Genomic DNA, 10358 nt, shown 5'->3' with positions numbered 1-10358 from the left:
ATACTCATGTATTTTGGCATGGGAATCAGTAGCGCTTGATATTTACAGAAGATGTACAGGTGTGAAAAGAAACATGTCACTGAATCTGAGTTATTGATAAAAGACAGATTGACTAATGGTGCAAAGGAATGAACTGTACAGCCCCTTCCCCTCGCATAGGATAGGAAACGTGGTTTCTTAAATTGAGAAGATGCCAAATCTCTGACCCAAAGTGGCATGGAGTCCGTAACAAAACAACGAACCCCCTGTTCACGTTTGGGTACGTGATTATCACGTTGAATAATCTTTGTCCAGAGTTTTAGATCCGTTGTCTAGTGCACAAAATAGAAAAGTTAAAAAGATTTATTATTATTTTATAATAATAATTATTATTAAAATAGAAGGTACTTTCTCTAACACTCTCTCGTTTGTGCTCTTGCACTTAAGACCAATATCCTTGGAGTTCCAAATATGCTGGTGTTTGTGTCATGCAGATCAGCAGTCCGATGGCCAAGGCTAAAATGCTCTGGACTCAGGAATGCCACCCGTCACAGTGTGACCCAGGGCCAGAAGGGCCATGGCAACAGCACCTCTTTCTTACTCCCCAGTCTTCTCCTCCAGGGCCAAGCCGGTCCCTGGAATCAGCTCCCTCATCGTGGAACAGAGTTGCTCATTTCGGCAGCTAATGCTGAGGTGACGGATGGCTTCTGTACACTTGGGAAAAGGAGGGAGGCAGGTGAGTGGGAGGAGGGTGGACTCTGAAGAGCTCCTGGATGATGTCCAGAGAGGGGTTGGCTTGATCAGCAAGAGCCCCCCGAAGCATCCACCCTCCCAGAGGCCTCTGTGCAAGGAGGCTGTCAATCTCAGTGTGCAGAGCAGGGTGCAGGCCTGGCAGGCCCTACGGGGTGTCGCCTTCCGTCACAGTCTGCTCCTTATCCTCAGTCCCTGGGCCTTTGTGGTCCGGGCTGCCATCACCACTGCTTCTGTGCTGTTTGGGCAACAGGCTCTTCCACTGGGCTTTGTTGTGCGCGAGATGGCTTAGCATGCTCTCAGACAGGGCGCTGTGTCCCGTGAAGTGGGCCCATTCCCGGAAGAGGGGCTCCACGATGTAGGTCATGAAACCTGGAACAGGCAAGGTCAACGTCATCACCAGTAGGGCAGTAAGACCACTTCTTCTTCCCTCACACACGATTGGGCTCATGATGTACTTGGCTCCAGGGGTATGGAGGCCTGAAAGATGTGGTCCCTGCCCTCAGCCTAGGAGCATAAGGTAAGTCATCTTAGGCTTGGCATTTAATCTCTCTATGCCTCTGTTTTTGCATTTGTAAAGAGGAGTTAAGAAGGGTACCAAACCCATAGAGTTGTTAGGACAATGAAATAACACCTGTGAAATGCTTAGAAAGTTCCTGGCACATAGCAAACACTCAATAAATGTTGGCTTTTACTATTTGAAGAAGATCCACTGGAGAAGCGATAGGATACCCACTCCAGTATTCTTGGGCTTCCCTCGTGGCTCAGCTGGTAAAGAATCCGCCTTTAATGCGGGAGACCTGAGTTTGATCCTTGGGATGGGAAGATCCTCTGGAGAAGGGAAAGGCTACCTGCTCTAGTATTCTGGCCTAGAGAACTCCTGGACTGTATAGTCCATGGGGTTGCAAAGAGTCGACATGACTGAGCCACTTTCACTTTCATTTGAAGAAGGATAAAGACATATAAGGAAAAAAGTTAAAAAAGAAATGAGCTAGAACTAAGGAAGGTGGCTGAGGGAGGGGAAAAAAGGGAAAGTGACACCAGGAAGCCACACATTGTTGATTCAGACCATCTGAAGAGTTCATTCATACATTTACCCCGAAGATATTTCTTCAGGATTATTGTTTCACATTTTTGTCTTACTTTCAAGTATATTAAGCAACCAGGTGTAGATAATAAAAGTTCATTCATCTTCAAAACAGATTTTTACCTGCATAAAAGTTCTGCTTGAATGATGAGATAAGATGGGTTGATATGAGACTTCTTTGTTAGCATGTCTGTTCTCTTAATTATTTTAGCTTTGTTAAACTTTCTAATCACGTCTCACTGTTAATGTGCTTTCCATATTAAGCATGATTTATTAAAGCAAAGGTAATTTCCAGTCTAGGTTGGAATTATTGGATTCATCACAAACTTGGATATATTTAGGTTTTATTGTATTTCCCTTGAAATGTTGGTGTTGGGAGAAGGGGACTTCTGTGGTATGCGGAGAGGCAAGGTGTTTCAGCATAATGAAATCTTCTGACAACTATCCCTGTATGTTTATAGGCATGTGAATTATAAGGCTTCACTGGATTATTTTTTTATTGGACAAACAGCCGATATTTAGCCTTTGAGTATGCTCTGGAGATGAGAAAAGGATACGTTGATTTTAAATGTTAGTATATGTGTCTGCATTCTCTTATTAGATGTGAAATATGATTTAAATATTATAAGACGATGTTAGATAACCTGACTCTAAGGAGCAAAAAGTTAAGCTGGCGACTTACTGTGTACATTTTGATAAGGTTATGTAAGGAGCCAGACAATTAAGATTTCGTTTTAGAATGTTCTTGCTTGCTATTCTAGACTACCTCCATATCTAATTTTGAATATCTTGCATCTTAAGAGATATTAGATATTATATATCTAAAAAGATAGCCTGCAATATTGTTATACTATTCTGAAGTTTAAGGTGTGAATATTTACCAGGTTTACCCTAAGTATTAAAAAGTTACAAATCCCACACTCAGAAATCCAGTACTTAAAACTTCAGCTCATTTTTTTCCTGAAATTACTCTGGAGTTGCATCTCTATATTTCTACTCATTAGATATAAAGACCTCTCATAGGATATAGGAGAGTGATTTTGAAGTCTGAATAGACACCATGAGGCAGTTTTTCTCATGAAGCAAAGCTTCTGCATGATTAAATTTGAGGCTGTCCCACACGTTCCACTGTATTTGTGAAAACTGACTCAGATGGTAAAGAATCTGCCTGCAATGCGGGAAACCCAGGTTTGATCTCTGGGTTGGGAAGAGCCCCTGGAGAAGGAAATGACGACCCACTCCAGTATTCTTGCCTGGAGAATCCCATGGACAGAGGAGCTTGGTAGGCTACAGTCCATGGGACTGCAAAGAGTTGGACAGGACTGAGCGACTAACACGTTCACATTCACCCTCTTCTACTAAGTGATGTAGAGCTTGACTTTGTGGGGACATTGTCCTCCTGAAGGGGTACAGGTGGGGGAGGGGAGAAATGATGGCTTCAGAATTAATAAGGATTAAAGAAAGCCTCTTTTTCTTCATCTTTCTAGCTTTTTTGTTTTTAAATGGTTTACAAAATCTTAATTCCCCAACCAGGGATTGAACCTGCGCTCCAGGCAGTGAGACTGACAAGTCCTAACGACTTGACTGCCAGGGAATTCCTATCTCCTTATCTTTCTATGAAAGTGAAAGTGTTAGTCACTCAGTTGGGTCTGACTCTTTGTGACCCCATGGACTACAGCCCTCCAGGCATCTCTGTCCATGGGATTTCTGAGGCCAGAATACTGGAATGGGTTGCCATTTCCTTCTCCAGGGGATCTTTTTGACCCAGGGATTGACCCAGGCCTCCCTCCTTGCAGGCAGATTCTTTACACTTGGAAGCAGCAGGGAAGCCCATATTCCTATAGGTTTCACCAATTGGAGATTCATTTGATTTAGCACCTTCTTTTTGAAAGGCAGATTTTGATGAGAGTGGGGAAGAAGGTGGGTGAGGGGTGGATATTAAATCCTTGTTTCACTTGGGTAAATATGAATTACTTAAAAAGAGAATCAGAGAGAAGCCTGAGATGGCACTCAGGAAATCCTCATTGTGAATTGGGAAAAGAAAAAGAGAGGACATTTTCAGTCCCAAGGGAATCAGGACAGAGGAACTACCTGCATTATTCACACCCACTGGAAAAATATTTGTTTGGGAGGCTGGAGCCCACAGCTCCCATTAGACTCCCATTAGACTCATCTATCTGGGTTTTTCTAGTTTAGCCTGATATGCCCCTGCACACCACACTTCCCAGCCTTGAACCTACCGAGCTAGGAGATGTGGAATGGACACAGATTTATCTGCTGAGGGTTGTTTTATAATTACTCTTCCTCTTTATTACTGGTGTGCTGGTATAGCATCCATGGGATTTTCCTATGCACTCAATCCTCATCCCATTTTAAAAACAGGTATCTATGGTAACCACATTTTCCTGAGCTGAAAATCAGGACATATGATCTGACAAAATAAGTGTGTTCTCATGACAACAAGAGAATAGAATCTCCGAAATCAAGTCTGTCTTGCAAATCCAAGTTGTGTGCTTAACAATGTGAGTGCTTTTCCCTGGGGGCTGAAAATGTCTTTAACAGGTGCCTGGCAAATTCCTGTCTAACCAGAGTTTAACAAACTGGGTCCCGGGATTAGGATTTGGGTCAGGGTCTATTTCCTTTGAATCGCATCTGCAGAATTTCCAACCAGATACAGCATTAGATCCAAGGAGGCTGAGATTGTATTTCTGTTGATACTGCTGCCCTTCGCCCTCCCCAGCAATTCTGTAGCTTTCTCTGCTCTGGATTCTTCCTGGGTTCTGCTTTTTATAACAACACCCCTCTCCCCCTTTTCAGGTGAAGGAATCAGTTTAATTGTAAACAAAACATAACAATATTAAGGGCAATTGGGAAAAAAATTATCAATAATTTCAGTGTTCCAATATATCTATTTTAATATTTGCATATTCCCTTCAGATTTTTAAAAACTGGATTAATTTTGTTCCTATTTCCTTAGGTTGACTTTGTGACTCTTTTGTGAGACTATGGATTCAATTTGACCCTCAGTAATTGGAAGCATATCATTCTAACTGCCTGGTTTTCTCAGTTTTCAGCTGATCTTTTTGGGTGGCCCATGCCCTCCCAATCTCCAGGCATTGAGCCTTGAGCCTTGCAAAGGTTTGCTGCACTCTTAAGGCAGTTCTGTCTGAACTGTCTTAAGGCAGTTAAGAAAAACTTAAACTGGTACATGTCAGGGCTATAGTTGATAAGTAAAAGAGTTCAAGTTCTGAGTTTGGTTTTAACTGGAAGAAACTGCAAGGAAAAGAAAGACTTGCTTTAAATGTAGATGGAATTGGTAGAGTGTTTAAAGAAGTGAGAGAAACGAATAGTTATTTTAAAGGAATTAGCGCTATAGTTTAACACTTTATTGAAATTGACACTTGAGAGTGTGGCCATAAGAGAACAAGACTGAAAATAACATATTGAAGTGAAGAAGCATGGGACCCCACGTCACATGTGTTTCTGGGCCTGAGTCTGGGGACCCAGCCTTTGGAATTATGCACTGAGGATGAAGGGTAGTGATCAAAATGGAAGGGTCCAAAACTATAGATTTTCCACATTTCAAGGCCTAAAGAGAGTGTGAGCTAATCTAAACTTCAGCAGCCAATAATTGATTCTTGTTACTTTCCTTCATTTGGTTTCTAAACAACAAAGTTAATATAAGTTGTATATTAAGGGTCTATAACAAAGACTTTACCCTATGTTTCATCTCAATTGATAATTATTTAGTAGATAGGTCATGACTAGAGTGTTTATTTGGATTCAGTTATTCAAAGGGGCATTGATTAGTTCGGATCTTTCAAAAGCTGTGTGTAGACCTTCTTTGTGACTCTTGGCCGAGGTGCCAAAATTATTCATTTAAAATTACAATTGAGTTCAACTCACCAATTTGTATACTAGGGATTGAATCTTTCTGTTGATTGCAAAGAGGACTGATTTCCAGTTCAAATTTCTGTTCAAGATCACCTAAGAAGAAAGAAGAAGAAACACATTGGTAATGTAGAATTTGAAATTTTTAATGGTCTAGTTGGAAGGAGTTACCTGGGAATTACTGTTTCTTGCCTTGTTGTTAGGAATGCTCTAGCAATGACTGACTCTGCCCTGCTCTGGTAATTTCTGTGAAAATTTAAAATATCAGAGTATCAACGATCATTTACAATAGGCTCATTGTTAATAGGTACACTCTGGGATTAGAATAAACTTTTGAATAAAACTTTATAAAAACAGGAAAATGAATGGCCAATTTCCTAATATGAGATGGAAATTCTGGTTTGAAGTTACAGATTAAGAAAACAGGTTTTATGTTTTTCCCTCCTTTCACTCTGTCTAACCCTTATCTGGTTTCACCTGAACAACCAGGAATAATAAGTAGGCAGGAAACAAGGAAGAGGAACTATTAATAGAAAGATCTCATATGAGAGTATCTCTAGAGCTACAAAATTAATCAAAATACAGGTCTGATTCTTTCATTCTGACTCCTTAGAATTTTACTTAGTATAACTAAAAGTTAAATGAAGTATAAAGGTCAGGACGATCTTTTTTTAAAGAAAACTTTATATTTTTTACTGGGATAGAGCCGATTAGCAATGTTGTGATAGTTTCAGATGAACAGTGGAGGGGCTCAGTCATACCCATACATGTAAGGATGATCTTTCTTTTTAATGCCTCTGTCAGCTAGAAAACCAAAGGAGAAATACATCATGCAAAGCTTTATCAAAATACTTTATCGATTCTTCCTGAAGGTGAAAAATTGTGGGTAATTCTCTCATTGGGAAAAACAATCTGGTTAATCAGTAGAGAAGCTGATTCTTAGAACCACCAGCTGAATTCACAGCTGTGAATGCACCCCTCTAAACTAGAGGAGAAAGACACATATATTTATACCATGTTTACTGTGTGTCAGGCACAGTTCTAAGCATTTCACCTATTTAATTAATGTAATCCTCGTAACAAGCTCAATATAACCCCCCTTTTACAAGATGTGGCAATTGAAATGAGGCATAGAGAAGTCTGTTAAGTCCTTCTGCCAGTGAGGAGGGGAGCCTAAATTCTAATGCTGGAAGTCTGGCTTCAGAAGGTCTCACTTAGCCACGGAGCTACAGTCTTTTGAGATGCCACATTTCCGTCATTGTCTCTGACTGTAGCCACGGCTCCCATGGTCTCCAGCGCCATGGCGATTCTCAAAACCGATGTGAGGAAATCACTCTGGCTTAATCTGAGGGGTTTAGGGAAGCCAGGTGATAACGGCCTTGAGAGGACAGGTATGACACCATTCAATATCAAAATGAATTCTCCTCAAGTTGATTTCACTCCTTCCCTCCTGAGCTCCATTAATAGGGATTTTTCAGTCAAGCATGACACTTGGAGGGAAGTTTCTCTTCCTTCTACCCTCTGTATTGAGGCAGCAAATCTCGTTTATTCCTCTGTTGAAATATCTCTTTTCCCTGGTTTCATTCTAGTCTGGCTTCTTTCTTTTTTCAAATTGAAGAATAGTTGATTTACAATATTAAATGAGTTACAGGTGTACAACGTAGTGATTCAATAATTTCATAGATTATATCCCAGTTAAAGTTATTATAAAGTATTGGCTATTTCCTATGTTGTACATTACATTGCGGTATCTTATTTACTTCATACTTAGTAGTTTTTAACCTCCTGATCCCCTACTACTGTCTTGCCCCTTCCTCTTCCCTCTCCCAGCTGGTAGCCTCTAGTTCTCTGTATCTGTGAAACTGTTTCTCTTCTCTTTTTTATTTTCATTCACTTGTTTTATTTTTTAGATTTTATATATAAATGAAAACATACAGTATTTATCTCTTCCTGTTTGACTTATTTCATTAAGCATGACACCCTCCAGGTTTATCCGTGTTTTCACAAATGCAAAAACTTCATTCTTTTTTATGACTGAGTGGTATTCCACTGTGGACCTCTCTGGTGGTTCAGAGAGAAAGAATCCACCTGCCAAGGCAGGAGATGTGGGTTTGATCCCTGGGTCAGGAAGATCCTCTGGAGAAGGAAGGGGCAATCCACTCCAGTATTCTTGCCTGGGAAATTCCTGGCAGGCTACAGCCCATTGAGTTGCAAAGAGTCAGACACGACTTAGGGACTAAACAACAACAACAACTCAAGTATTCCATTATATATATATATATATGTGTGTGTGTGTATGTGTATATATATACATATATGTATATATGTGTGTGTATATATATATATATATATATGGGCTTCCCTGGTAGCTCAGTGGTAAAGAATCTGTCTGCAATGAAGGAGATTCGGGTTTGATCCCTGGGTCAGGAAGATCCCCTGGAGGAGGGCATATCGATCCACTCTAGTATTCTTGCCTGGAGAATCCCATGGACAGAGGAACCTGGTGGGCTACGGTCCATAGCGTTGCAAAGAGTTGGACACGACTGAAGCAATTGAAAACGCACACACACATACATATACATATCTCACATTTTCGTCTGGTTTCTTAAAAACTCATTCTTATTTTCTGCTTCTTAGCTAGTTTCTTTATTATTTCTTCTGCTTCAACTACATATGTTGCCCTAATTGCACTTTCTAAGATGACTCTCATTGTCATTGTCTCCACTTCAGCCTCAACAGGGGCTCAACAGATCCTCTTATTCTTACCTTCTCTGGAACCAAACTGGTCTATAAGGCACGGGGATGGTCCCTTCCCCACGCCTCTTCCCATTTCCACTCCTCTCTATCCAGCTCAGTGGGATTTTCTGCAATGATGGTTATATTCTCTCTGCTGCCCACTATAGTAGCCCCTTGAAATAAGACTAATAAAACTGAGGAACTAAATTTTACATTTAATCAAATTAATTTAAATTTAATGGCCATGTGTGCCTTGTGTCTGTCCTACCGGACAGTGACGTCACTACACATCCTTTAATGCCCAGCTCAGATTCTACCATCCTTAGCACTAGATTTTCTCCTGTGACCTCCACCATGAAAGGATTTTCTTCCAGTTGGATCATTTATTCTTTTAACTATTTCAACGGATTTATAAAGCACTATATATTTCAGACACTTTGTTAATCAGTGTAGAAAATACAGTGAGGAAAATTGCAGTTTCTCTCCTCCAGGAACTTTACTAATTAGTATTTTGAGCTTGTGAGACATTAACTTTAATTCTTTGTCTCCTTCAGGACACCCCCAATGGAGCTTTGCACATAGGAATATCACAGCTTTGCTGAGGATTAGACAAGGCTGGAAACAGATGTTCAATGAAAACTTCTGGGTATCTTGGTTGACTGAGAAGATACCAATATGTTGTTACCATAGGACAGAAATGCTACTCTTTTTGAGTCATTGAGAGGAAGAGGATGAATGATGTTTGAGTTCTAATATCTGTTCTGAGAAGTTAATACTGTCTCCCTAATTCATGGAATCACCTTTCTTTCTCTCTCTGTCCTCATCCTTGGTTTTTGGGCTTTTCCTTTGCTCAATGTCACGAATCATCAAAGATATTTTTGCAGGAATTGTTAGCAGTCTGTGGAAACCCAAATCCTAAATGGAAAGCTGGAAGAAGATTAATCAAAATGATACAAATAGTGCTTTATAGAATTTCTAAAAAACAATTCAGTATGGAGGACAAGTAGTTTGGATAACCAGAGAGTCTAGTCTTCTCTTAAATAAGCCGAACTTCTGCGAGATCATATGGCTATTAATTAAAAAGGACCGGACACACCATCTGTACTTTCTTTTCTCTAACAGGAGACATGATATGGAGCAAAGTATATGAAAGCTTGCCCTTAGAGATCTGAGTCACAAATATTCTAGGTTGTTCTATCTTATAATGCTACTTGTTGTTGTTTAGTCACTAAGTTGTGTCCAACTCTTTGCAAGCCCATGGACTGTAGCCTGCCAGGCTCCTGGGTCCTTGGAATTTTCCAGGCAAGAATACTGGAGTGGGTTGCCATTTCTTTCTCCAGGCAATCTTCCTGACCCAGGGATGGAACCTACGTCCCCTGCCTTGGCAGGCTGGTTCTTTACTACTGAGCCACCAGGGAACCCCTATAGTGCTGTACATGTGTATTATTATGAGGACAAATTTTTGCAAAGGCATCTTACAGATTACCTTTATTGGTTGATTCCATTTACTCCACTTAGCTAAAACAACTTTGATTTGCCAGCTCTGTATGCCTTGCCATCTGCCCAAGAAACATGATCCCTGCCCCAAGCAGCTCATAATCCAGAGAGTATAAGATAAGTAAATGAAAGGGTTAAACTCCAATCAGTGTCAACAAGAACACATGATTGAGTCAAAACCAAGAGCAACAAGGTGGCATCTTTTCTCTGTCCCATTGTTTGATATCCAAGGATGAAGATCCTAGCCCTTCTCTCATTGGGCTATTTCAATATTTTCTATATTTTATAGTAAAGTATTTATCTTATCTAATCTAACCTCCCTTCTCTAAGTTCATCATATTTCCTTTTGTTTTTCCCTCAGTGGTGATCTTATAACATGGGCAACTAGAAGTGACCTTTTTTGATTACTAACCACTCA

General features: G+C 40.3%; 1 protein-coding gene across 5 annotated transcripts in view; it reads right to left on the bottom strand.

The window, feature by feature from the left end:
• Window positions 1–778: 778 nt before the first annotated feature.
• Window positions 779–10358, bottom strand: part of PDE7B (phosphodiesterase 7B) — a 355914-nt gene continuing 346334 nt past the window's right edge. For all 5 annotated transcript variants that reach the window (XM_069598496.1, XM_069598499.1, XM_069598498.1 and 2 more), the window contains 2 exons: window positions 5723–5803; window positions 779–1101 (listed from right to left, as the gene is read on the bottom strand). In XM_069598496.1, coding sequence (XP_069454597.1) covers window positions 878–1101; window positions 5723–5803 — 305 coding nt within the window. In that variant the 3' untranslated portion in view covers window positions 779–877. The remainder of the gene's footprint in view (window positions 1102–5722; window positions 5804–10358) is intronic.

The sequence above is a fragment of the Ovis canadensis genome, chromosome 8 (genome assembly GCF_042477335.2).
Source record: "Ovis canadensis isolate MfBH-ARS-UI-01 breed Bighorn chromosome 8, ARS-UI_OviCan_v2, whole genome shotgun sequence".
NCBI lineage: Eukaryota > Metazoa > Chordata > Mammalia > Artiodactyla > Bovidae > Ovis > Ovis canadensis.
This window is presented reverse-complemented; position numbering and strand designations above follow the sequence as displayed.